The 26868-nt window shown below is 50.2% G+C and overlaps 3 protein-coding genes across 3 annotated transcripts; all 3 read right to left on the reverse strand.

The window, feature by feature from the left end:
- Window positions 1-1987: 1987 nt before the first annotated feature.
- Window positions 1988-7700, reverse strand: LOC104577019 (keratin, type II cytoskeletal 5). The gene is made up of 9 exons (XM_010224448.2): window positions 6959-7700; window positions 6165-6379; window positions 4483-4543; window positions 3920-4015; window positions 3459-3623; window positions 3101-3226; window positions 2788-3008; window positions 2408-2442; window positions 1988-2283 (listed from the first exon to the last, which is right to left on the reverse strand). The coding sequence occupies exons 1-9, from the start codon at window positions 7541-7543 to the stop codon at window positions 1988-1990; spliced, it is 1800 nt and encodes a 599-aa protein (XP_010222750.2). The 5' UTR covers window positions 7544-7700.
- A 4423-nt stretch (window positions 7701-12123) lies between these two features.
- Window positions 12124-16628, reverse strand: LOC104577026 (keratin, type II cytoskeletal cochleal). The gene is made up of 9 exons (XM_010224455.2): window positions 15969-16628; window positions 15154-15374; window positions 14526-14586; window positions 14007-14102; window positions 13733-13897; window positions 13530-13655; window positions 12983-13203; window positions 12828-12862; window positions 12124-12572 (listed from the first exon to the last, which is right to left on the reverse strand). Exons 1-9 carry the CDS (start codon window positions 16626-16628, stop codon window positions 12124-12126), a joined length of 2034 nt encoding a protein of 677 aa, XP_010222757.2.
- Window positions 16629-19737: 3109 nt separating this feature from the next.
- On the reverse strand, window positions 19738-25931 carry LOC104577025 (keratin, type II cytoskeletal 4). Its single transcript, XM_010224454.2, has 9 exons — window positions 25371-25931; window positions 24058-24272; window positions 22928-22988; window positions 22510-22605; window positions 21763-21927; window positions 21239-21364; window positions 20686-20906; window positions 20366-20394; window positions 19738-20240 (listed from the first exon to the last, which is right to left on the reverse strand). Exons 1-9 carry the CDS (start codon window positions 25929-25931, stop codon window positions 19855-19857), a joined length of 1860 nt encoding a protein of 619 aa, XP_010222756.2. The 3' UTR covers window positions 19738-19854.
- Window positions 25932-26868: the final 937 nt, after the last annotated feature.

Below are 26868 nucleotides of genomic sequence, written 5' to 3' on the forward strand. Positions count from 1 at the left end.
CATCAGCTGGTAACCAGGTTTCACTGTTGATTGTGGCCCACGCTCGTCATGGTTCAGCAATGTGTTGTGTGCAAGTCCGTGCGTCACGACCCGTGCGCTCGCGCCCTCGAGACCGGGTCTCCTTCCCATGCACTGGAGGGGAGACTCGTGGGTTTGAGCCCCAGTCCCACAGCAGAACTTCAGGGGTTTGGAGCTCTTGCACAGCGCTTTTCCCTTGCTCTGGGTCCCCACCTGCTGGAGACCTGGCACTGGGTTCTCCGACCTCTGTGCTCGGATGCACTGGATCCGGTGGGGACCTGAGCCTTCCCCCTGTTGAGTTGTGCAGTGTCTTCTCCATTGCATGAGCTGCGTTTGCCCTGCAGTTGGACATGGACAATATCCCCTTTCCTGTCCCCCGGGGCACATCCGATGTTGGAGTTGGAAGGGGCTAAGAGTTTGCAGCGCGCCAGGAATGCGGGTTGGCTGACGTGGAAGAGGGGCTGCTCTCCTGCTGGTACTGATGTCGCTGCAGATCCCATCCCCATCTAATCCCCTGCAGCACCATCCCCTTCCCACCCTCGCTGTAATTTCCAGCTGCTGCCTTTGCCTCCACGTTCCTCCAGCTGCTGGCAGGATTCATGCATGGTCTGAAACGCTACAGGAATGAGAGCCAGGGAATCCCCGCGGAGCCACAGGAGGGAGCCCGGGAATGGTGAGGAGCTGCTGGATCTCCTCCATGAAGGTCTATAAAACCTGGTGGGTACTGGGAGATGGGTGCTGAGGCAGCTTGGAAGACCTCTGGTTCCATAGGAGATATCTAGGGAGACCTGTGTGTACCAGGGCCACCTGGGTGCCCAAATGCCACATGTGGTGAGGTGTCTGGAGCTTCAGCCCCTCTTTTGAGCGCTGCCTTCCTTCTCGATTGCTCCTTTTGGTTACAGCAGTGTTCAGCTCTCTGATATGGAGATCCACAGCCCCTGCCTGATGCTTTTGGGAATTGCCTTCCTTTTCCCACTCCCCTGTGCCTTGCCACTCCAATATCTGTGGTGATTCAGCTCTTGGCTCACACCTGGGGCATCTTATACTCCCTGTGGCAAAGTTCTCCATCCATCTAAGCCTCCTTTCCACTCACCCCTCTTGTCTTAGGGCCACCCCAAAGTCCAAATCCTAAACCTGAGCTTGATTTCCTCGAGGCAACAGTCCTTTCTCATGAGAAATTTGCAGAGAGCCCTCCCTCTAGCTGGGGACGGCACCCACCGGCGACCAGGCCCACGGGGGAATAAATGCAGTCAGAAAGCAGGAGATTTAAAAATGACAAATGCTCTTTATTGGACATACAGCATGGGAAGTCAAGAGGTTATAGCCATGAGGACAAAGAGTTAGAAACCAGTGTGGCAAGTCATATATGCAAAAGCAATAACCTATCCCACAGATATCTCAGAAAACAGAAGGGGCTAGAAATATCTTTAGTTGCAAACAGAACATTTGGAGGTTGTAACTCGTGTAGCAGACAGGTTTTAGAGGGCCTTGGAGCTGTTTTCCCGCTGAGGACCTGGATGTGATTTCACAAGGCTGCCGCTATGATCTTCTCTGCAGAGTTGTGCCTGGGCAGCAGTTAGCAGCGAAAATGCGCTGCAGAAATTCCCCAAATCTGAAGGAATCGGCTGTCCCCATTCAGCAAAGTGCTTCTGCTTCGCCTTAAATACATGACTCCAGAGGGGACGTGAAGTCGGAATGGAAGAACAAGGACTGTGCTGAAAGAGGGCTGCCGTGGGGACCGTCCTGCTCTCCAAAGCCCTGTCGGTGACAGAGGTTACAACCTATGCTTTAGCCAAAGGTGCTCCAGATTTTTGGATCCTTGTCTCACCCCATGTTCCTAGGGACGAGCGCGAAGGTTTTGAAGGAGGAGAGGGTCTAGCAGAGCTATTTACACCATTGATTCGCAGGGCAGCACTTGCTTTCGGAAGGCAGGAGACGCGCTGTCGCTGCAAGCCGGGGCTCGCCGTCCTTATCTGATGGTCTTTTTGCTGGTGGTGGTCTTGGACACGATCCTCACGCTGCCTCCCGTGCTCGAGCTGACGCCTCGGCCGCTGCCGGAGCTGAAGCTGCTGCCTCCGCCGTAGCTCAGGCCCCCGCCGAGCCCTCCGCTCCCGCTTCCCACGCCGAAGCCGCTGCTGCTGCTCATGCTGTAGCCGCCTCCGCCCACGCCGAGACCTCCGCCAATGCCGAGACCTCCACCCATGCCGAGACCTCCGCCCATGGAGCCGCCGCCGTAGCCCATTCCGCTGGAGGTGCTCACCACGGCTGCAAGGAAACACCGTGTGCGCCCGTCTTGAGCCCTTCTGTCTCCCCAGAGCCAGGGGCACCCATACGGTCACCCCTGCGCTGGGGGGACAGGCCACGATGGGTAGGAGGTAGATTTACTTACAGACGCTCACGGCTCCGACTCCTTCTCCCGCGAGCCTGTTGGGAAAGAAGGGAGGGAATAAGTGATAATGCCCAACCACAGGTAAGGGAAAGCTTAGCTGTTGGGAACATCTCATATGACTTCCATGGCCTTCAGGAGGGACCATCCTCTGATGGGGCATGTCTACATCCCAAGTGAAGGGGCATGGTGCTGACGCTGAGGTTCCTTAGTTAAAAAGATGCCAAGAGCTGGCCGAGCTCAGCCTTTCCTAGAAAGCTCAGAGGTTCAAAACACCTTGATTTCGGTTGTTGCATTATATCACTGGGTGTTCCTGTCCACTCCTGACGCAAGGAGAGGGGACCCTATCGAAAGGGCAGCGCCCACCAGGACCAAACACCCACCTGCTCTCCTCTCCCTCCAGCAGCTTCCTGTAGGTCGCGATCTCGATGTCCAGGGCCAGCTTGACGTTCATGAGCTCCTGGTACTCGCGGAGCTGCCGGGCCAGGTCTGCCTTGGCCTTCTGCAGGGCATCTTCCAGCTCGGTGAGTTTAGCCTTGGCGTCCTTGAGGGCCATCTCCCCACGTTCCTCCGCCTCAGCGATGGCTGCTTGCAGGCTGGCACACTGCAAGAGAGGGAAATGGATTTAGTTATTGAACTCTTCGCCTCCGTCCTGCAGCGGCTGCTCTGCCGCAGGCTGGAGCTTCCCCATCCTACCTGTTTCTTCACGCTCTCGATCTCGTTCCGCAGCCTCTGGATCACCCGGTTGATCTCTGAAATTTCTATCTTGGTGTTGCGCAGGTCGTCGCCGTGCCGCCCAGCGGAGACCTGCAGCTCCTCATACTGATGTGCAGGAGGAGGAAGAGCACGTGGGGGAAGAGGAAGAGCGTCGATTAGGGCCTGCAGGGCCTCGAGGCCGAGGAGGGTGAGAAGCCCATTGCAACACACAGAGGAAGATAAATTCCTCCCTGGAGTAGCACTGGGATCCTCTCCCTATTTGTCTTGTCCCCTGACATCTAACATGATGCCAATGAACCACAAAAATCAGCCCCGTTTGGCATGGTGGGTTACCCACCTTGTTTTGGTACCAGGCCTCAGCCTCTGCCCGGCTCCTGTTGGCGATGTCCTCATACTGTGCCTTGACCTCTGCGATGATGCTGTTGAGGTCTAGGTTGCGGTTGTTGTCCATGGACAGGACCACAGAGGTGTCAGATACTTGCTGCTGGATCTGGGACAGTTCCTGCAGAAGATGCAAAAAATGAAGTCAGATGTTTGATATCTGGAGTGTAGTTAAGAGAAGTCCTCAGAGTTCTCTTGGTCAAGCTTTCCTGATGTTTCCTCTTGTTTTCCCCTACTCAGTATGTTCTCTGTATGTCCTCTTCTGTCTTACAGCTGCATTATAACTTCAAAAAGAGACTTAAAGCACCTAGTGTGGTGGCCAGAGCTCTGTGTTGCCATATAAGAAATGACCAGGCACTGAGAGCTGTGTGGTGGGGAGCTGCAGAGGACACTCACAGGGGGCTGCAGGCTGCTTACCGCTTCGTAGAGAGCTCTCAGGAAGTTGATTTCATCTGCCAGCGAGTCTGCCTTGGCCTGCAGCTCAACCTTGTTCATAAAAGCACCATCCACATCCTAAAGAAAAGAAAGTCGAAAATTTCGGGTGATCCGAGAAAGCATGAGGGGCCTCAGGACATCGGTGCGACCATCACTCTGCTTCCAGGTCTGTTATTTTTGTACTGCTATGGTCAAGGCATAGTGTTGGGCATGTTGCTTGTGAGCCAGAACGAGGTCTTTGGTCAAAGGGCAAAGCTCTGACTCTTGCAGATGTGACCAGGAGTCAGAAGAGGACTGAGCCACACATCTCACGTTTTGTAACTGCAGGCAGAGGACCAACATGCCATATAGTCACTGTCATGGAGAAGGTCATGTCCATTCAGTGACCTGACAGGGAGCTGGCCCCATCCTCAACATCCCAGCATCACATCTTCACGCAAGACCCAACTGTGAGCTTGGTGGACCCCAAATCCCATTGGCTTTAGTTGGACCCTGTGTGCTGAATTCCTTTCAGGGTCCATCCCATAGCTTCCAGTTTCACTCACCTTCTTGAGGACCACAAACTCGTTTTCTGCACCGGTGCGCCGGTTTATCTCATCTTCATATCTATTAGGAAAAAAAGAATGAGAGGGATTTGTTGGAAATGAAGTGCAAAGCAAACATGGAAGGCAGAGATGGGACCAAAGTGGTCCCATATTATTGGTTGTGGCTCATGGATATATTCCTAAGTCACCCAGTTGTTTACAATCCAGAGTAGATGCAGCGAAAATGATTACTGACTCTGAACCTACAAAGACTCCATGGTGTGAGTAGTCCCAGCTAAAATTAACAGATACTAATCACTGCCCTTAAAATGCAGTTTATGCATAAATGTGTGCAGAATTAGAGCCCATTTCAATAGGAAGGCAGGAGCTGGTATTCTGGGTGACCTTTGCCCAAAGCAAAGTTGTGCAAAGGCTTTCAATGAAGCTGCATTGCAATACCTGCAAATATATAATAATGGAAAAATTTGATATTTGATATTATAATAATGGTAATGGCTCTGAATAACCTGCTGAGCCATTTAATTAAAACAAAAAAGTCTGTGATTCTTGAGCCATGGTTGTGCAAGAGCAGATCCTTGTGCTCAGACTATGCTTCTGTGGAACTTTTTATGGCTCTAAGCAATATCTTCTCATCAGATAATCTGGGCAGGGCTTAGCTAGAAAGTAGACAAAACATGTAGGCTGCAGAGGCAGAGACACAGATTTTAAAGGCAAGTTCATGCCAGTTCTCTAAATAAAATTTGCATAGCTATCCCTGCAGAGGGATCTCTAATGGACATGGGAAGAAGAGAAAAAAACAACATTTGACTCAGGATTAACTGCAGACTTGAAATAAAATCCAATCATTTCCCATGTAGTAGCTGCAAAATCCAGACAATCTCCTTGGTCTTTTTTGGCCTGATCATGTTTATTAAAGACCTGGTTGAATAAAGGGAGAGATTTTTCTTGCAGGAATTCAGCTACTTAAAAATTAACTGCCTTAAAACAAAACAAAAATTACCTTAAAACAAAACAGCAAAAAAAATCCCAGCAGAAACCACCTAAAAGCCCTTTTTGAGAGGCGGAGGCAGAGCGCATGTCCTTAAAAGACTCCATCCCACCCGGACCAGGTAACTTATTTTATTAGGGTAGGATAAATTGCCTCCCCTGGGGAAATCTTTTTCTCTGCTTTATTGAGAGGTAGCTCAGACCACAGCCTCAGAGGTGCTGAGCATCTTTCACGTGGCCAGAGCTGGATGAGCTCGGGTACAAGCAGATAGCCCGGGCCCTTCCAGAAAGGCTGGAATTTCCTCTGCAAAAGAGAAAAACACAGTTTTTTGGGGAGATTTTGAGAAGCGGCAGTTTATGGCTGTTTCCATCCCTTCTGCATGCCCCTTATGCTGTGCATTTTGCCTTCTCCAGATGTTTAGTCCCAGGAAAGCCATGGGATAAGACCACAACCCCTGTCACACTGGAGCAGCTTCCCGCGGGCAAATGAATTCAGTGCTAAATGCTGATCCAGCACGTACGAAATCTGGCATAACAAGAGGTAACTCTGGGACTGGATTTTGCTTCTGAATATTCATTTTGCAAATAGGGTAGGGAATCTGGTGCAAATCCCAGGCATATTCCTGGAGGCATGAATTGCCAGCCCCCTTTTTCACGGCTCTTAAGCATCTAGACTGCAGAGCACAATTTCTTACTTGTTCTTAAAATCTTCCACCATGTCCTGCATGTTTCTCAGCTCCGAGTCCAGCCTCCCCCTCTCTCCCATCAGATTGTCTAGCTGCCGCCGGAGGTTGTTGATGTAGGCTTCAAAAAGGGGTTCAAGGGACTTCCTGGTGACTGTGTGACCCTGTTCTTGCAGGAGGGTCCACTTGGTTTCTAATACTTTGTTCTGCTGCTCCAAAAACCTCACCTGGGAAGACAAAAACGGGCACGTGGTTGAAAACCACATGAGCAAGGCACATAGCCCATTGCAAAGAAAAGGAGGATACAGAGAAAAGAGAGGTAGAAAGACATTGGGAATGTAGGGCAGAAACGGCTCAGGTCTTTCTGGGCAACTTTAGGGCACCAGATATACCAGAGCACCTGAGATGCTCAATGAGATCCATTGAGGGTTGCTAAAGAGACCCAACCCCAGTATTTGCAGCTTTAGATGATCCGCTTGGCTGCCTTAATGGTTTAAATTGGTGGGATCCTATTGAATTCTGTGGAATTCACCATTTTACATCAGCAGAAGATCTATCCAGCCCCAGAGAAGCTTTTTGAAGGGGGAGACATCAGGGCAATAAGCAAGATGCTAGAAAAACTCCTTCTTGCAAAGAGGAAATTTAAGACAATTCTTAGTTTTTGGCCAGCGGGAATTTCTAAAGCCAAAGTCATGCTGGGATTAGCTCAAGAAAGTCCCCAAATCCAAAGGAAGTTTCTCTCTTTTGTTCTTTCCTGCAGCACCCGAGAATATGCACAGACCAATGGTTTAAGACCAAACTCTCACCTTGTCGATGAAGGAAGCAAATTTGTTGTTGAGGGTCTTGATCTGCTCCCGCTCCTGCGTTCGCACCTTCTGAATTTCGGGGTCAATATCCAGTTTGAGCGGTGCCAGGAGGCTCTGGTTGACAGTCACTTCGTGGATGCCGCCCGGCGGGCAAACGGGGAACCCAGGGCCACCTCGACCACCAAATCCAGGACCTCCCAGCCCAAATCCACTGCCCAGCCCGTAGCCGCCACCACCACCAGCTCCTCCTAAGCCAAAACCAGCGCCTGCTCCACCACCATAGCCAACACCAAATCCTGATCCTCCACCAAAGCTGTATCCACCACCGGCTCCGCTCCGTAGACCTCCACCGACTGAACTGTAGGAAATTCTTTTGTTTCCACCAAAGTTATAGAGACTTCTGCTTCCGAAGCCACCACCAGCTCCGAAGCCTCCTCCACCTCCGGCTCTTCCTCCTCCAACTCTGGAGACGGAGACGGAGCTAAAACTGCTCCTAGCACCACCGCTACCTCCTACGATAGCAGAACCTGAGCTAAAGCCCCTCATGCCCCCACCAGTAGATGATCTGAAAGAGATCCGACTCATGGTGGCTCCTTTAGCTGGAAATGCAAAGAGCAGGAACAAAAAAAAAAGTGGTGAATTAAAGCTGAGCTGCAGGAGAAGAGCAGAGGGCAACAGAGACAGAAACCCCTGTGATGGGAGAGCTTGGGAGCCTCCTCTTTTATCTGCTTGGAAAACTTGGCACGGGAATTCAGAACTTGACGTGCCTTGCAGCAACTTGCCTTGTCAAACACACCTAGGCTACGGCGAGGAGTTGAAAAATGCATTGTTTGCAGGCAGGGAAGTAACGGAGCGATCGAGCTCCCCCCTGCTGCTCTGAGTCACCAAATCAGAATGGGATGGGACGACTCCCGGAGATCTGCGCTTGCTCCGGAGCAGGACGCAGCACAACTCTCCCAAGACCCCAAGAGCTGCTTTTCCTTGCAAGAGCAAGATCATCTTCTGTGGGCTCACTCACTTGTGTTAACAGCACCAAAATCATTGCAAAATTCTGTTTAGGGTTTAACATATTGAGCAGCAGAAAGGGCAGGAGGGGATACCTGCAGAAATAGAGGCTAAGGCTCCCCAGTTTGGCCATGAATTCTAATCAGCTATGAAAGCCTTGAAGCCAAAGGTGATGACTTCTCCGTGCATGTCCTTGGATTCCTTTCGGGAAAGGGCCCTAAGTGATCACAGTGTGGGCTGACAGCCCTGAGCTGAGTGGCGATGGTCTCGTGGCAGCGTTTTCTGAGATCTCACCCCAAAATGATCTTCCCTTGTTGCAAGAGAAGCAGGACCCGAGTTATTACTTGGTGTGTCTTTCAGCGACAGCCTTTCTGAAATCACTCTAAACTACCTTAAGTATCATTATGGGACTTATAAAATATTGAAGTGTTGATTGAAAGGATTGCATTGCATCAGGTACTGCATTAGAAATCATGTCTAGTGCTCTTTCCCCCACAGTTTTCACATCATCTCTTGCTCTTTGAGTGGTTTTGTGCAGGGGAATTCGGCAGCGTTTGCATTCGGGTCAGCCACCCCTCCTGAGACTGTAGTGGTAAGACTTTGGTGAGTCACTTTGGGCTTGAGCTTTTGGGTGAACCATCTCCCAGGCGCTTCGATTGACACGATATTGTGTTTTAGGACAGCCTAAAGGTCTGAGAGCCGAGACCCGCTTCTCCCGTGTCCATGAAGAGCTGGACACAGGTTATAAGAGATGGGGGTCTCCTCCCAGGCACCACAAACCCTCTGCAAACTCTGGGCCACAGTTGCATCCTTGAGTGACGAGGGCCACTGATTTCCAGCAGGCCACTTGTCAGATAAGGTGTTGAGGCAGTGAGATGAAAGCCCAAGCAAGAAATCAAACAGATTCCTGCACATTTGGATACGTGAGCAATCACTGCAGGGACTTAATCCAAAATTAGCGGCTTAAGGGTATCTGTAGCATCTCGTAGCTTGTTTCTCTTGATGTTTTTCCAAACGTTGGGTTTTTTTTTTTTCTTTTTTTTTTAAGGCTGGGAACTTGAATGAACGTGAGCAGAAGGTGTTCCTTCCCTCCCTGCCATTGCGAAGGGCAAATATCCTTCGCTTCCAGCATTCCTGTCACTGCTTTATTGCCAATAAGGTGAGTCACGAGCGCCCGAAGCTGTCGGGAAGGCCTCGGGTGGGAGCCGCGTTGCAGCGCGCTCGCCTCGCTGCACCGGAGACGTCTTGATGGTAGCAAGGGGGTGCTCTCGTCTCGCCAGTGGAGACGTGGGAAGGTGCTGGCTCCTTTGCAAGGCGCTGGAAACGCAAAGTTTCGCAGGAAAATTGCACCCACGCTTGCCTGACCGGCCCGGGAGCTGCTGAGGCTGCCAGCAAGCCCTGATTTCACGTCTGATATGCAGAGGCATCAATAAGCGCGTCACATCAGAAGCAATGCCGTAAATGCTACTGATTTGACGTTGATGCTAGAAATAAGCAAACGGTGTCACAAGCACAAGAGATGGGCAGAGATTTGGGGATTTCTTGGCCTGTCAGTCCTTGGCAGATGCGAATGGGCACCTGTGTGCCCAACCCAGGGGAACGGGGCCAGGCAACGCCAGCAGCAGAGCTGCCCTTGAATTCCAAAGAACTATGCAAAGTCGCACCTGGGAATCTGCACACGGGCTGCAAACGTTTTAATTAGGGCAATGAAAAAGGGTTCGGGTTCAAGACGCTCCTCGGCTCTTCTAGGAAAGGCGCTTGCTGCAGACGGGGGTAATTAAGTAGAATATTACAAAGGGTTTTGAAGAGCAAAGCCGACAGAGGCACCAAAGCAAGGGAAGCCTCGCAGGATCGCACAGCTCAGGGACTGCAGGAGCTCAGCTCCCTGCGAGCATCTCCTCTTTTGGACCCTGTTATTTGCCTTTTCTCACCCTAAACTGGTAGAAAGATGTTCAAAACTACACGGTTGGTTAACATTGGGCTGGAATATTAGTTCCTCACACCCATTTAAATCAGCATTAGCGCGGGCGAGTGCAGGAGCTCGGAATGACTCAGTTTTAACCGGTGCTTATTTTTGGCTCCAGCAGAGGCCATGGGGCACTTCTGTCCCTGGCCTTTGCTCTCCGCTCCTGCTGCTCCTTTCCTTGTCGGATCCATGACTCCCGTTTGTCTTTGCAGCTGGAATTCAGCCGTGCTTTGCCGGAGAAGCTGCGAGCGCGTGTTGGAAAGCTGCTCCCTTAGCGTGTGCTCACTTGCTCCTTCCCGGTTGCTGCTCCGAGTTATGTAAAGCCGGGATGCTGTGAGGTCAGGGAAGAGGGAAGCGTCTGGCTCTTTGAAATGCAATGAGCTGGGAATATTTGTCTGAGGGTTTAGGGGGAGGTTTTGGGGCTGTGAGGGCTGCCCCAAGTAGCTGCAGCCTTTGTGAGCTGCTCTGGCTCCCCGAAACCCAGCCCAGCTCTAGATCCTGCGGATAAAATCCTCCCCCAGAGCCCTTTAAGGCTTGGTTTTGCTTTGCCTTTTTAAGAAAGACTGGATTTTTGCCCTAGCTAACAAAGCTGGCCCAAACCCTCCCTGCCATGAAAGAAAAACTTTTTGGATCAACCCACAAAATATGCAAAGACTCAAGCTGTGCTTAATTGTGTTGCTGCATAAACAGACAAGCAGTGTCTTCCCCCACCCCCGCCTCCTCTTCCTCCTCCTCCCTCTCTTCCCTTTTCCATTTCTTCTGGGATGACACAGCGGATCTTGAGCTTTTCATTATTTCTTTTCAAAATTTGAAAACTTTTCCTCCAAAGTTTCCTTGGGTTTGCTTTCCCCCCACTCTGTTGTAGATTCAGGAATATTTCCTGCTACTGATTCTCTCTTAGACTAAAAAGAAGCAGCCTCCAATAAATTACAATCCGGTTTTACTGGAACACGCTCCAAAAAGAGAAAGGAAGGAAAACACAGCATCATTTCAGTATCAAGTAAAGTAGAAAAAGCCACAATTTGAGGTTTTTAATGGTGCTTTCACAAAAATAAAAGGACTCATTGGATGCTAGAGGGGTGAGTGCAGCTTTTAGAAAGGGGAACATCAACTTTGGGTGCTTCTTTACCCTCGTGGCTGGGCCCCTGGGCTCCAGCTTCTGCTTACCGTCAGTCCCAAGTGCTGGATCGAAACACGACTCTGCTTCTCTGCTTTTCTTTTGGCAAGAAATCCTGCTGGTGGTGGAGAAGCTGAAATCCTCCTTGGATCCTGCTGGACACGGCCCTCCAGTCAGTTTTTTTTTGGAGTGATTTTCAGCAGGGTGGGCATTTGCCTTGATTGCTGCTACCAGCATAGGGGAGGTCAATGAGACTGAGGCTGTTGGCTGATTTTTGTGCTTTTTAAGCCATTTGCACCAAACCTTAGCATGAGACAACAGCAACCCAGGTTGCCACCGAGCACTGATGAGGATGCTGAATCCCAATGGACTTCAGAGACAGCTGCTATTGCTCGCACAGTTGGAGGTGTATTTTAAGAAGCTTGGCTATATCTGGGAGAGAGAGGAATTTTCCACTGCCACTGGGGTACTTTGGGGTGATCCCAATGGACTCTGTGCTCGTACAATGAGAGATGCTTTAAAAGGGGCCCTGGGCTTGCAAAGTGCTGCCTTGGTTCTTTCAGCAGCCTCCCAAGTTGTTTCTACATAGCAGAAATGTGTGATAAAGATGGGCTGCCTCCCTTGAAGGAATGAGTTTGGGTTCTCCCAGCAGTGAAGACCAAGCAAGTTGGATTAAAGCCACATTCCTAGCCCATCCCTGGGCTTCTGTGGACCAGAACTGCAAATGCTAACCCATGCTAAACCCTCTGCTACTGCATCTTCTGGTCTAGGTGATGGGCATTAGCTGGTGCTGGACAGCTAGCTGCAACTACAAGCAAGCTGCTCAGCCTCATTTAAAAGATAAAAGCAACCTCAAAAGCCTCCCATTTCTCATTCAGAAAATCACTCGGGCCTGTGTTTTCCTTTTTCGGGTCCTTGGAGAAATCTGCTTAGTGTGTGTTCCACTGCTTTTCCTGAATCGGGGCCCAAATTCTTAGCAACTACGGTGCGAGGAGCAGGAACGGGGTGGCAAGAGGAGAGGATGGTGTGCAGGAGCGATACAGGAGCGCTGGCTTTGTGGAGGGTCTCCCATCAGGTTTATTCAGGCTGCACGGCGTTCTTCAGGCTTTGGCTTTTGATACTCTTTTTGCTGGAGGAAGTTTTGGAGACGATTTTCACACCGGGGTTGGTGCCTTTTGCGCTTCCAGAGCTGAAGTTTCCTCCGCTGGTGCTCAAGCCGCTGCCGCCGCCGCCTCCTCCGAAGCTGTGACCGCTTGCGATGCCCAGACTGCTGCCTCCTCCCAGGCCGAGACCGCTTCCTCCTCCATAGCCACCTCCAAGACCATGTCCTCCTCCACTTCCAAAGCTGTAGCCTCCACCGCCGCCTCCTCCAAGACCAAAACCGCTTCCACTGCCTCCTCCAAGACCAAAACTGCTTCCACCTCCTCCTCCAAGACCAAAACCACTTCCACCGCCTCCTCCACTTAGGCTCAGTCCACCAAATCCTCCTCCTCCGCCAGCCAGACTTGAGCTGGAGCTGATCACAGCTGCAAGAGAAACAACCAGACACTCAGGCAGCTGCTATGGCCATCATCTGCTTCCAGAAAGCACCATATGATCCTGAATCCCTAGGGATTTAACCTGACTTCCATTCTCTGTACAAACCACTAGAGGCTCTGAACGTCTTCTATGGAGTGATTGACTTTTTATGGAGTGAAAGGGCCCAAATTGCCCTTTTCCAGAGGTTCCCAACATGCCCTGCTCCAATGGACCCAAGACAAGACAAGGTTTGTGGTACTTACAGTAGCTGATGGGGTTCAGTCCCTCTCCGCTGAGCCTGTTGGAGGGCAGAGAAGGGCAGGTTAGTGCAAATGAAAGAGACACTTGAGGAGACCAACCTGCTTGCAGGGAGAACGCGCTCTCTCTATTCTTATTGCTACAGGGATTTCATTCCCACCTGCTCTCCTCTCCCTCCAGCAGCTTCCTGTAGGTCGCGATCTCGATGTCCAGGGCCAGCTTGACGTTCATGAGCTCCTGGTACTCGCGGAGCTGCCGGGCCATGTCGGCCTTGGCCTTCTGCAGGGCATCTTCCAACTCGGCCATCTTTGCCTTGGCGTCCTTGAGGGCGAGCTCGCCGCGCTCCTCGGAGTCTCCGATGGCCGTCTGCAGGGTGGCACACTGCAAGGGAGGGAAATGGGGCGCCTCCTAATTGCTGCTTTTCTTTGTGGGCAAGAGTCACCCCAGGAATAAAACCATTCTGGCCCTGTTATTAACGAACAGTGGTTGTTAATGAGATCATTGATCCATAGCCTGGAAACAGTGATGTGATACATACAGGCTGAGGATAGAGAGTAGTAACCCTTTCTGGAGGGAATTCAGCACTCTTCAATGAAGCCTGTCATGGTCCAGAGCTGTTGAAGCCCATGAATGACAAGACAGTAGCAGAGCTGTGGTACTAAGGGACCATGGCATTTGGCTCTACAGGCTCTTTTTGCCAGTCCTACCTGGTTCCTCGCGTTCTCTATCTCTGACCGAATTCTCTGGATCAGCCGGTTGAGCTCGGAGATTTCCCCCTTTGTGTTGCGCAGGTCGTCTCCGTGCTTCCCAGCAGTGGCCTGCAGCTCTTCAAACTGTAATTCAGAAAGAAGTGTAAACTTCTTGCAGAAAGATGCAAAAATGCATCCATTCAATCTATGGGTCTGCTCACCTTGGTTTGGTACCAAGCCTCAGCCTCTGCCCGGCTCCTGTTAGCAATGTCTTCATACTGAGCTTTGACTTCAGCTATGATGCTGCTGAGGTCCAGGTCCCGGTTGTTGTCCATTGACAGAATGACAGCAGTGTCGGACACCTGCGCACTGAGCTGAGCCAGCTCCTGAAAGGAACAACACAGTCATGGTCCTGCATGTACCTTTATAGATGCCACCAACGGCGGCAAGCTCTGTGCAGGGGTTGACTGTAGGACCGGGGGAGAAGATCTGTACCGCGTCGTAGAGAGCTCGTAGGAAGTTGAGTTCATCGGTCAGGGCATCCACCTTGGCCTCAAGCTCCACCTTCGTCATGTAGGCAGCATCCACATCCTGGAAAACAGCAACTCCAGTGACATCTGCAGCACCAGCAACTCCTCTTTGCCTCAACCAAGAACCGGTGAAGCTCGGAGATTGGGCTACCCTTTCCTTGCAGCAAGAGTGCTGCCTGAGTGGAGAACCGTGCTTGGCACATCCACCTGAAGGAGCACCTAGGGTGCATCTCTTGGCCAAAAGAAGTGTTGTCAATAACCTCGTAACGGGATGAGGATGGAGTGCAGGTAACTTGGTGCGAGATTCCTGGCACTGGTGACAATCTCTGCATCTTGCCCAGACAAGTGTTTATGTAAGTTATGGGTCAAGAGTTGGAAAATAATTTGCTTCCAGCCTTCTCGATGCCCCTCATTTTAAGACTACTGCCACCTGTGAAATCTTTGGAGTTAGCTCTGCTTTGGTACCACCTTCCATCTCACCCACCTTTTTAAGGACCACAAATTCATTCTCTGCTGCTGTGCGACGGTTGATTTCCTCTTCGTATCTACAGGGATGAAAGGAAAGACGTGCTGGATCACACCATGGTAAGCAGGAAAAATTGTACAGGTAGGACTGTGAGACTGCCTGGGCTGGGGGTAAGGTTTGCAAATCAGCCTCTTGGAGGCTGCCCTGCTCCAAGCTGCGAGCATCTCTTTTCTCGAGGGCTTGAAACAAAACATTCTGGCATAATGCAGATGGAACAAGGAAGGTAAAGCAGTCTATATAAATGATTTTCCTTTGCAAATGCCATCTCAAAACTGTTTTCTTCTGGCTCAAACTGCCTTTGCTGACTAGAAAAATGTTGACAAACCTCCTTCCTGCTGCTGGGGGAGGCACCTTATAAGAGCTATATCTTAGAGGGTGATTAATGAGGTGCCTTGTGATGGGCTGGGGATACTTGTCTCCTTCCCCTCTCTACCTTAGGAGGTTTGATGAATATGTCAGACTAGATATTTGATCACAGAAAAGCCAAATTTAATTGAGATTAATCCTGCTGCATAGTGCTAAGCTAAACCACTTGCATCCCATTTCACCCAAGGGTGCTCAGGTGTGCCCTTAAAAAGGCACTCACTTGTTCTTGAAATCCTCAACGAGGTCCTGCATGTTTTTCAGCTCCCCATCCATGCGGCCCCGCTCATTGAGCAGGCTGGCCAGTTGCCGTTTCAGGTTGTTGATGTAGGCCTCAAAGAGCGGGTCCATGTTGCTTTTGCCCGTGTTGTTTTTCTGCCCCTGCTCCTGCAGGAGGGTCCATTTGGTCTCAAGCACCTTGTTCTGCTGCTCCAGGAAGCGAACCTGAGCATTGGGAAGCAGAAGGTGTTTAGTGGAAGATACCTATGAGCATGTGGACAGACAGAATCAGTACCTGAGACTGACAGATGGTACAAGCCAAGGGAATCCCGAATTGAGGCCAGTAAATCTAGCTCTATATGTCCTCCTCATTATCAAGGTCTATGTTAACCCATCCATGACTAAGCAAACCTGACATCAGTGGGCAGTTCTGCTCAGAAGCAATTTAACTCAGCAAGTTCATGAACAATCACTAGAAAATGTGAGTTCAGTTATACCGTCTTTTGCTTTCTTTAACAGCTTCCACTTTTCCCTTCCTTATAAGTGATATTTTTTCCTCCTCCTTTAAGCTAAGATTTGAGTAATACAGATTAAAAGCCAAGGAAGGATTTAACATGAGTCAATGGGTAAAGGACTGTAACTCAGAGGCAATAAAACAGTTTAGTCCTGTAGCTGTTTAGAAGTATGTTCTCTTTCGATTTCTTGAGATTTGAGGATAGGACATGCACAATAGCCTGAAGATTTATGAAGCTGTATTTTAGTAGGTGGCAGACTGTCTCACTCTGTCACAATTAGGTAGAATTTAGGCAGAAATCTCACCTTGTCGATGAAAGAAGCAAATTTATTGTTGAGGGTCTTGATTTGCTCCTTCTCATCTTTTCGCACCTGCTGGATGTTTGGGTCAATCTCCAGGTTCAAAGGTGCCAGGAGAGTCTCGTTGATGGTCACTTCTTGGATTGTACCGACTCCAGGTGGGCCAACGCCAAATCCTGAGGGACTTCTGCCACCACCCAGCCCTCCGCCAAATCCTCCCAGGCCACCTACTCCACCAAAGCCAAAGCCTCCACCAGCTCCATGTCCACCACCGAAACCAAGCCCATAAGCACTTCCACCAAAGCCATATCCTCCACCAGCACCACCACCAGCACCACCTCCACCACCAAGAGCAAGTCCAAGTCCACTTCCCAGGCCAGAGCCGCCACCAGCTCCACCTCCAAAAGCAGCCCGGTAGCTGCTGCCAACACCAATGGAAATCCTCTTGGTACCACCAAGGTTGTAGAGACTCCTGCTGCCGAAACCAATGCCACCGCCGCCGCCACCTCCTCCAATGAGCCTTCCAACACCACCGCCACCTCCTCCGGGTCGTGCCATAGACATGGAACTAAAGCTAGCCCGGCTGCTGCTTGGAATAATAGCGGAGGCCACGCTGAAGCTTTTGCCTCCCCCTCCAGCTCTCATGCTGTAAGTTTGACGGTTCATGGCAGCAGGTGATAAGAACCCAGCACAGAAAAAGAACCTGCAGGCTAGGAGAGGACCTCTCTCTGAAGGAGGAGAGCATGGCATGGCCTTTTTATCTCTCTGGTGATTGGGGCTTGGTTGCATGGAAGTCAAGAGATCAACTTGGTGCCTTCATGGTTTTGACGTGCCGGGCAGCCAGCTGTCTCATTGGACTCGTTAAGCACTGATTGCACTTGAACACACCTATGGATGCTTGTCTGCTCAGCTAGAAGAGTTATCTAACTCCCTGGTTTCTGGTGGGGAGAGCCCAGCTGTAGGGCTAAGTCTTTGTGTCCTTGCAGATGTGCAGACCCCCGCTGCCAGGCTTTGCAGAATTGCAATGTTTGCAACATTTTCTTCTTCATATTTAAGATCTCAAGTCCCTATCAGCATTTATGCATCCTGGTGGTATTGCATGCTCTGTGCACATGACTGGAACTCAATATATGCCTGCATATTTTCAGGGCAGGAATCTACATGCTCCTTGAAATACATTCATGTGCCCAAGTACTGAAAAACATAAAGTATGAGCTAAAGCCCCACTGGCTTCTCTGGAAGAAAAATTAATCAGGTGCTTCATGTCCTACTGAATATAGAAGCCCAAATATATGATTAACCCTGCAGAAGTGCTGTCAGTCAGGTTCAAACCAGGAGAGTTGGCCAAATTTCCCATTGCAGTGCCAAATTCCCAGGTGACACCAATTTCCCTGCTGCTCTTTGGGAAATGTTGAGCTAAATCTACCCAGACTGCAATCCATGGACATATATTGCCTTGATTATTTGCATAAAATGCAAAGCCCGGGCGCGATGGGAAAATGAGATTGGCTTTATGCTTTCGTGACCCCCAAAAAAAGGCAGATTGTCCCAAAGCTGACAGACGGGTTCGCATCAGATGTTAGAGCTGAATGAAGATGATGGGATTAAGGGTGCGGTTGCCAACAAGACAGAGGGAATTGCCATTTTAGGCTCCCACACTCTTCTTCCTTCAGCCTACTGCCCATAAGGTATGCAAGCAATGCAAAGGCTGGGGTGAAAACTCACAATTTCTGGACCTGGCTGGCTTATTGCATGCAGGTGGCTGCTAGGATGGGCTGGGGTTCCCAGGTTTGTGCCCAAATGTGGCTCTTTTGCACAGCTCTGGCCACTCACTTCAGCTCTGCAAGACTCAGAAATCTCCCAAATGCACATTCAGAGTGAGGCCCACCAGGATTTGACCCTCTGAGCCTGCTTGGGCTCCAACTACCCCAAAAAATCCTCAGTCTGGAGCTTGTTCCTGGCCTTCCTTGCCAAAATAGCCTGATCCACATGATCCTCCACAGACAGACAGCAAAAAAACAAAAGAAAAAACCCATGGGTTTTGCAATAGTTGGGAGTTGAGAAGGGCAGGGAAGATTAAAGGTATTTTCCCAGAAAGAGGACAGGTATGAGAGCTGCTCGGCCACTTTGGTACCCCGGGGAGCTGACGGTTATTGGTGTGCAGTTATTGCTCTATAGCTGGGTGATGATCAACATAAATAATGAGCTGTTTTGGCACCAGGAGCTTTTTTTTTTTTTTTTGTCTGTCTATTTGTGCTTGTTATTTACATACAAATGAGTAGTTGAAATCACAGGCATTGGGACAGAAAAGCTGAACATAACCATGGCCAAAGACATCCTCTCTGGGTGACTGGGAAGCCCAAGTTTGGCTTTCTCCCCAAGGGCTGATCCATGGGGTTTTTCATTATCCCCCATCCCAGATAGTGGCTCTAAAGCTTGTTGCTTATTAAAAATAATTAGTACCTGACGATCATTTGGTACCTGATGATCACATCCACTAAACCATCTTGTTTTCCACCAGAAAAGCCATGACATGAGAAGCCCAAACCCACTGCCCTCTGTGATGGACGAGCGGTGGAAGTGGATGCTCACAGGAGGGCAACCAGCAGCAGATCCATCACCATCCCACCGACATGGACAGACGGAGCCAAACGGGGTTATTTAACTTATTCTCCAGCCAGTGGAGCAAGACTGCAGTTTAAAACAGAAGTATTTAAAGAAGAAAGTGCCCAGTGTTTTGTTTTGGAAAGGAATACTTATTTTCTTTTAAAATGAGCCCGCTTTTGTTAGAAGGTCTCAGGGGTGGAGTTGAGGATTTTTTCCTACTACTTGAGCTGGTTCCCACTGATTTCTTTACACAAGACCTGCCTTTTTTTGTTCTGCCTCCAGAGATCCCAGACACTGAGGGAGATCCCAAGCAAACTGCTGATCCCACGATTGGATACATTTCCTGGTTAACTCAGCATTTCCAGACTTCCTTGTGGCTGTGCTCATTTCTGGATGGAATAAAGGTATGCAAAAGCGCATCAATAAGGACAAAGTCTCCAAAAACTTTGTCAAAACTCCAATTCTTGCTAGGTGGACCGCACCCATTTGGGGTTTTGTGTTTGAGAAAATATCTAATACCGTGGAAGGAAATAAGACCTGAGAGACGAAGCATGAATTATGCATGTAGTTTATTGAAGGTACAGCTGAAAGTTTGGAGTTGTGGATAATAAGCGGAGGATAATCAACTCTGTTCGCTTATGCATTAAAAGCATCAAATCTGTTTAACTAGTACACACACAGGAAAAACAACGCATGCATTTAACTACAGAAATATAAGGTGCTCATCGGTTTGTAATTAAAATGTGCTCTACCAAACCTGATGTAGCAACTTGGAACAATTTGCATAACCCCTACCAACCCTGTCATTAACAGGAAAAATTGGATTTTGTACTGTCATTAAGGAAGCTAAGTAATAGCTGCATCTCCGTCTTGGAGAATTAAGATGCGGCTTTTCTTTCTGAAATTAGAAAGGCCAAATTTTTTTGTCCTTTTGCAATAGCTGTGCTAAGGAAAATGTGGCAAGAACAGCCCTGGTGAAGAAGGATCCAACAGAGGAGACCCATTAAGAGCCATGATAATGTGTGAATGCAGCTATGGGCTCTCTGAAATGAAAATCTCACCAGTTTGAGATCCTGGGGGGAATTTTCCCCCAAGAGGACTGGGCAAGAGAAGGTGGTTTGGGTCCTGCAAATAGTTTTTGGCGGAGCTGCTAGTCTAGTTCTTGTGTTGGCCTGGGCACTGCATGGTTGTGTGATTCCTATAGCTGTCAAAAGGTAGGGAAATACTGTTTTAATGCAGAAATGCTAATTCTTTTAAAAAGTGATGTGCTCTTGCTCTCCAGGCTCTACCGGGTTGTTCTGACCACGCGCACGGCTGTATTGTACCTGTTTCCAGTGGCACAGACCCCCGGCCCGGGAATGATGACGCTTCCCGGGTTGCACTGCTCCACACCGGCACACATGACGGTGGCCACGCCAGGGGAGCACTGCACCGTGTCCGCCCCGGGGATCACGTCCCGACCCACGCAGCTCACCGCGCTCCTCGCCCCGAATCCGGCCCCTACTCTGGGCAGGCAGTCTACGCTGCGGGCGCTAAATCCGGCGCCGCCGACTCCGAAGGAGGAAACTATTCCCAAGCCCGAACTGGCCCCTCCGGTCTTCACTGTGCATTTGCCTCCAATTCCGGATAAGGTTCGGCATTCCCCGACCGTGCCTCCACCGCTGACCACCGCTGCAGGAGAAAAACAGGTTCACTCCCTGCCCAAGCAGGCTCCCGGATCGCCGTGAAGCTGAGCTTATAGGGAAACTTGGAAGCTTTTGAGATAAGGAAGCAAGGGGAATGTTTTGCTGACTTACCTACGCTCACGGGGTTGCCAGTGCATATCCTGTAAGGAAAAGAGGTGTCACATACAGGTATTTAAGGTAATACTCCCAAATCTACCTGCAAACAAAGCCGGTGCCCCGGCACTGCCTCCTTAGAAACCCTGCAGGTGCTTCAGCTTTACTAAGCACCCAAATTTCTGAGATGTTGGCCCAAATTTCTCCCTGAACCACTGATACCTGGATTGTTAAATTCCATAACTGTCTTAATCTCCCTTCTTTTACCGGTTCTGCAGGTGGTGGTGAGGAGAATGGAGGCAGTGCTTTCCTATGTGCCATGGGGAACTGCATCCTACCTGCTCTCTTCTCCCTCCAACAGTGTCCTGTATGTGGCTATCTCGATGTCCAGAGCCAGCTTGACGTTCAGCAGCTCCTGGTAGTCCCTCAGCAAACATGCCATCTTGTCCTTGGCCTGCTGCAGGGCGGTCTGCAGGTCGATCAGCTTCTGCCGAGCATCCTTGAGGGCACAGTCACCCCGCTGCTCCGCGTCGCAGATGGCCGTCTGCAGAGCTGAAATCTGGGGACAGCAATGAGCAGTGAGCCTTGATTTGCAGAGGTATCTCTGGTTGCTTATAAGCAACATAACGTTGCTTATGTTCCCCTGTGTTTCTCAGCTGTTTTTCTCCTAGAACTGCCAGAGTTTTATACTGGAAGTCTACACTTGGGATGGCCAGGTGTTTAGGATGCAAGGCACTGTGCCAGCTACAGGAAACATGCAGCAAACTTCTGTTGTAGCCAAGCCAAGTGGCTCCTGCTCATTTGGTGAGTGAGAAATAAATCTACCTCCCTGTGTTTGTGTCTCATTCTGCCTTGAAATGAGAAAGTACAAAAAGGAGATATTCATCCTACCTGTTTCTTCACATTATCCGACTCGCACTGCAGCTTCTGGATCATCCGGTTCAGCTCGGCTATCTCGCTCTGGTTGTTCCTCAGATCATCGCAGAACTTGCCTCTGCTGCTGTGGAGCTCCTCCAGCTAAACATCAGGAACAAGATGAGGTTACAAAGCTGTGTCACCCCTTCCAGGAAAGGTGGCCATTCTGGAATTTGCACTGATGTCTGTGGAAATACCCAGACGCGACCTCACCCTGGACAAGGCCCATTACAGGTAAGCCCCAAACATTTGCCCTTAGGGATGGGGACAGCATAGGTCTGCACAGAGGAGACCTCTCTGAAGTAGCAGTGTGGTTTGTCACACTCTAACATTATGGAAATAGTCTTTGCAAGGTTTTGGTATGACTTTCTCTAGTGAGCTGTAGCAAACACACTTTGGTGTGGCGTCTCAGCTGCATCGTGAGAGATGGAAATGGCTCTCAAGTGTCTTATGGACCAGGGGCTTACGTTGCCATTTGTGCTGGTGGTGTGATTACTCACTCTGGTTTGATAGAAAGCCTCCACTTCAGCCTTGCTCTTCTGGGCAATCTCCTCATAGCAGCACTCCACGCTTTTGATGATGCCTTCCATGTCCAGGTCCCGGCTGTTGTCCATTTGCACAATGACAGAGGTGTCGCACAACTGGCAATCCAGCTGAGCTCTCTCCTGCAAGATCCACCACATTTCAGCATTCTTCCCTCAGCCAGCCCATGCCAAGATCTTCCTGGTCATGCACGGCTAGAGTGTAGGGTTCTCCAGGTAGGTGGCTGGTTTCCAGCCAGCAGCTGGGACCTGTTGTTATGGCACAACATGGCTTTGTAGTGTGCAATTCCCTAATGAAGGGTGGAGAATCCTGGTGTAGCAACTCCCTTCATTGCTGCTTGGCCATTCCAGCTGTTTCAGCGGTTTTCTGGGCTGCCAATCCCTCAAGAGTGAATACTTTGGGCCTGACTGTCTATGGGTTTAGTTAAACTAGGTGGAAAACAAATGCAAAGCGTTGCCTCTGTGTTTTGGTAAGAATGTGTCATGTTGTAGCCCCAAGTATTGCTTTCATCAGAATTTTCTAGGCTTTTTCTTGCAAAAATACCTCACACTTTACAGCTAGATGCAAGAAAATGCCCTTTGCCTTCCTAAAGCGCGTGCAATAATGTTGTTTGTAAGTACATATGGAGAGCAAGAGTTGTTTGGGTTGCGATCACAGGACTAGATGCTCTAGGAAACCTTGCATTAGGTTTTGCTGCGACCTACCTCGGCATAAATGCACTTGAGGAACTCCAGCTGCTGCCGCAGCAGGCCCACCCTCACCTCCAGCTCCTCCTTCGTCAGGTACAGACAGTCCACGTCCTGCAGAGACAACACATAGTCACAGAAAAGACTTGGGGAAACAGCAACTGCAGCAAAGCCTGCTCTCCTGGCCAGGTTTGGAAGAAACCTCACGGCTTCCAGCCTTCAGGACTAGCTGTGTTTGCATTCTGAAAGTGCATGTTTGATGGGGATTCTCTAAATTTCTGAAATACCATCTATTTTGAGGCTAACTGCTTGGGCTGACAAGCCATCAGGCAGTGTCATCGTGCTGAACCGTGACTCTCCATTTCTGTTCCTGGCCCGTCACCTGGATTTGGGCCACTCTTTTATCCTCGTTAGCCTCATCTGTGGTGTGACTTACCTTCTTGAGCACCACAAACTCGTTCTCTGCAGCCGTGCGCTTGTTGATCTCATCTTCATACCTGTTGGAGCAAAGGAGAGGGCTGCACTGCTGAGGCCGGGCAAGCAACCAGCATCAAAGCAGGGCCCAATGTGGCAAGCAGGACCGAACCTGGGGCCTCTCCCTATGAGCCACATACTTCTTTTTCCATTTCGCTATTTCGTTTTGTCCTCCCTAAGAGTCTTCGTTCAGCATGCTAGTCCATGCTAGCAGTATGGGTATCTCACTGGTGCAAAGCTGGGGAGAGATGGCAGTAAATATGGCTAAACCACTAAAAATGCGAACCCGTGGACTTCTGCTGAAGGTTGATGTGCTGCTGCTAGTCCTGCTGCTGTGTGGGCTTGTTGGGGAAGGGTTCTTTGCTCTAGTGCATGGGCAGATTGCATCCAAAGTGCTCCGAGGAAGGTCAGGAGCTTGAGCAACCCTCCAAACTCCCAAGTGCAGTGGCCAGGAAAGCGGACGGATAATTGGCACCTAGGAGAACTTTCACAAGAGGAGTCTGACCTCCTCGCTGGTGGCTCAGGAGAGAAAACACATCTGGGATATTTGGCTTTTAGATCTTCGGAGCAGGGACTACTCTTACATGTTCTGCTATCAGGAGGAATCAGGAACCAGGAATCAAGTCCTAGTTTTATGGCTTAGACTAAAACCCAGGAAGGTTTTCAGGAATATTTGCATCTTAGATTAAAAACTGAATGCCCGCATTCCCTCTGGCAAGACGGGCTGAGCCAACTCCCAAGCAGATGATGGGGATAACGTGTTGGGTGGAGGCAAATAGACCGAGGATTTTGCAGGAAGGGATCGCACTGGGGGATCGCAGAGGAATATATTATATGGGCAATTTGATATGACAAGCCACAGCCGAGTGCAGGAGTGACAGAGGGAGGACAAGTGCTTCCCCACTGCTCTCTCTATGGAGACGCTGTGGCTGAAGAGCTCTTCCAGTCCATCAGCATCTGAGAGGACCCCAGCACAAGAAACCAGACCAGCGCTGGTGTCCTTGGACCCCAGGAGATTCCTGCATTGGCTTCATGCTCCAAAACACCTCTCCAAGCCCCAATGTGCAGCTGCTGTCCGTGTGTCCTACTTACTTGCATTTATACTCCTGAACCAGGTCCCTCAGGCACCGCTCCTCATTTTCCAGCCTCTCGCGCTCACCCAGGACACACTCCAGCTGCTTCCTCAGGTTGCAGATGTAATTCTCGAAAACCGGCTCCAGGTTTCTCCGGGAAGCTGGGAGAACATATTGCTGCAGCAGCTCCCACTTGGTGGTCAGCACCTTGTTCTGTTGCTCCAACAGCCGGACCTGGGAAGCAAGAGATGCCAAGGTCATTGCATAGTCCCATCACATCCCCCGCAAAGAGTTTCTCTGCTACAAAAAGGAAGGAAAAGGGGGAAAAAAAGAAAAAGAAATGCAAAGCCGTGGTTTCTCAGCATCTTCTCTGTTAAACCTGGACCGATCATACATCACAGCCTGAAGGACACTGGTGGGGATTCCCCTGTAACAGGCACAATCTGTCCAAATAAAGCACGGATCAGCCCAACTCTTCCCCTGGGACAACTCGTGGCTGGGGGATCCCCTGCCAGCTCCAATAGGCGATTACAGTAATGAGCCTTTTGCTGTGCTAAAAGCTGCATCCAGAATCTCATTTGGATGTATCTGATGTAAACACTAACCACGGATACTTATCATGCCTTTCATTTCTAGATTAAAGAGCCCTCTAATACTTGAGAACCTTTGAATAACATGAATAAGTCATTTTTCAATGGGAGGAGGCAGAGTGGCCCTGCTTATGTACATTTGCTTTTCCTCAGCAGAAGAACAAGAAAGTTGAGACAGAGCAAAAACTCATTTTCTAGAATACATCCCTAAATAGCAACCAACCCTCTTAGTTTTAGCTAAAATACCAATGAAAAATTATTTTAGGCAATCACCAAATAATTTTGCTGATGGGATGAGAGGACATATAAGTTATTTTAACTAGCTGTCTATGCAACTATATGATGAAGAATGCACCCTGTTCAGAAACACTAACGCTTTTGAGTGTTTGGAGAGGAAAAACTGGCTTAAAACTGGATTTAAAGCACATTTCTAGTGAGAGTTGCTATTTTGCCTAGTCACGCATGAGTGGCACAGTCCCTCCTCTTGCAGTTATTGGTATATCTGCCACTGGAGATGCTCCCATTTAGAGGATTGGTGAGTTAGTGACCGTCAAAAGTTAAAATAATTGTGCTGTTGCCTTGGATGAAGTCTAAAATCCAGAGGGTCTCTAGGTCGGGAGGACCAGTCTACGGGTGCTCAGACACCGCTGCAAGAAGGGGAGTCCTAAGAGCTTTGGATTTAGTCTCGCTAGAGGTGCCTCTCCGTCACGGCGGTAGCAGGAGGAGGCATCCCGAGGCTCACCTTGTCGATGAAGCAGGCAAACTGGTTGTTGAGGTTCTTTATCTGCTCCTTCTCGTGGGTCCGCACTTGGCATTCCTCCGGGTCGACCCCTACGCAGAGCGGCTTGAGGAGCTCCGGGTGGATGCTGACGCCCCGGATGCCTTCCGACCTGCCCCCGGCGAGGCCGATGCCGATGCCGCCGATGCCGCCGCCGTAACCTCCGACGGCGACGCCGTCCCCAAGGCCTCTATAGCTGCCCAAGCCTCCGTAGCCTCCGCAGTTCCCAAACCCCACGACGGTTCCCACGCCAAAGCGGCCGCCGCCGTACGCCACGCCGCAACGTCCCACGTTGGCGCCTCCGTAGACGCTGCTCCGGCAGCTCCCGCCGAAGGAAATCCGCTGCCCTCTGCCCAGGTCGCACACGCTGCGGCTGCTGAAGCCGCCGATCCCGCATCGTCTCCCCACGGGCTGGCACACGGAGGCCGAGCTGCTGTTGCCCCGGCCGAGGCCGCAGACGGCGGAGGCCGATGAGAAGCCCCTTCGTCCCAAGAGGGAGCTGGACGTGTAGCACTGCCGACTCATGACGGCTCGGCCGGGGTGGCGATGGCAAAGCAGGAGAGGAGCAGAGAGTGAGAGGAGATCTCCTTTAGTTTCTCCAAGGGAGAGCCCTTCTCCTTATATACATTTCAGGAGGTGCCTGAGATGCAAAAAAATTTAATTTATCCACTGGGTTTGGCCTGCCTGGCAGCAAGGAATGGCTTCCAACATTTTAAACCCACAGCAAACACTTCTATCTCATATGAAATAATGTGGAAATTAAAATAAACTGCTTTGCTTGCAAGCTTCAGTTTCAGGACTTATATTTTACTTAATTAATCTGCTTCCTTATTGTGTAATTATAGTTTAGCAAAATAATTCAAGGGGTTTTTATTCATGGCTTGTTTACGGTTCGGTTTCACCACAGCGTTTAATTATATTTCAGGACCTCCTGCAAAATGCCGCGACGATGCCGCCCCTTCCAGGGTCTCTCGCCAGCTCCAGGTCGGCTCTTGAGCAACGTCCCGTGACGATAGCGGGGAAGCAGCGCGTATCCGTCGGGACGCTGTCGGGAGCATCCCCGTAAGCGAGCGACTCGTGCGCGGTGCCCGCGGGCGCGTTGGACGGCCCGTGGGGTTGGGAATCGCAGTATTGATCCGCTCTGCCTTGTGCCCGATGGGGAAAACTCTGGGTTTGGGAACGCTGCTGATGCCCTTTGAGGGTTGGGCACATGCACACGATTGGGGACCTGAGGAATGTGGTCTCCACTCAACTTGTGGTTGAACCGTTTTGAGCATTAGGTTGGGGATGAGGCATTTCTGGGGAGCCCTTGGTTGCAGAGAGCCGATTTTGCTATTGATTTCTGTGCAGGAGGGGGTAACTGATTTTAGAATCTGGGTGTGATGTGACTGGTGTGCAGGGAGGATTCGTGCAAGCAGGAATGCAACAAAGCATTGAAACAGAGAGTTACGAGCAGGTTGAG

The sequence above is a fragment of the Tinamus guttatus genome, unplaced genomic scaffold (genome assembly GCF_059628265.1).
Source record: "Tinamus guttatus ecotype Peru unplaced genomic scaffold, ASM5962826v1 Tinamus_guttatus_pri_ptg000344l, whole genome shotgun sequence".
In the NCBI taxonomy this organism is placed as follows: domain Eukaryota; kingdom Metazoa; phylum Chordata; class Aves; order Tinamiformes; family Tinamidae; genus Tinamus; species Tinamus guttatus.

Bases quoted from the DNA above. Each gene is read 5' to 3' on its own strand.
- LOC104577026 (XM_010224455.2), bottom strand. From the start codon at position 16,628: ATGAACCGTCAAACTTACAGCATGAGAGCTGGAGGGGGAGGCAAAAGC. The intron at 13,204-13,529 runs GTAGGACTGGCA...CCTCCCTTGCAG, and splicing joins TAGAGAACGCGAGGAACCAG to TGTGCCACCCTGCAGACGGC. The intron at 12,863-12,982 runs GTGGGAATGAAA...GCCCTCCAACAG, and splicing joins CTGGAGGGAGAGGAGAGCAG to GCTCAGCGGAGAGGGACTGA.
- LOC104577025 (XM_010224454.2), bottom strand. From the start codon at position 25,931: ATGAGTCGGCAGTGCTACACGTCCAGCTCCCTCTTGGGACGAAGGGGC. The intron at 22,989-24,057 runs GTAAGTAGGACA...TTGCTCCAACAG, and splicing joins GTTCAGGAGTATAAATGCAA to GTATGAAGATGAGATCAACA. The intron at 20,241-20,365 runs GTAAGTCAGCAA...TTTCTCCTGCAG, and splicing joins TGGCAACCCCGTGAGCGTAG to CGGTGGTCAGCGGTGGAGGC.
- LOC104577019 (XM_010224448.2), bottom strand. From the start codon at position 7,543: ATGAGTCGGATCTCTTTCAGATCATCTACTGGTGGGGGCATGAGGGGC. The intron at 6,380-6,958 runs GTGAGAGTTTGG...TTGTCTTCCCAG, and splicing joins TTGCTTCCTTCATCGACAAG to GTGAGGTTTTTGGAGCAGCA. The intron at 3,227-3,458 runs GTGGGTAACCCA...CCTGCACATCAG, and splicing joins AGGCCTGGTACCAAAACAAG to TATGAGGAGCTGCAGGTCTC.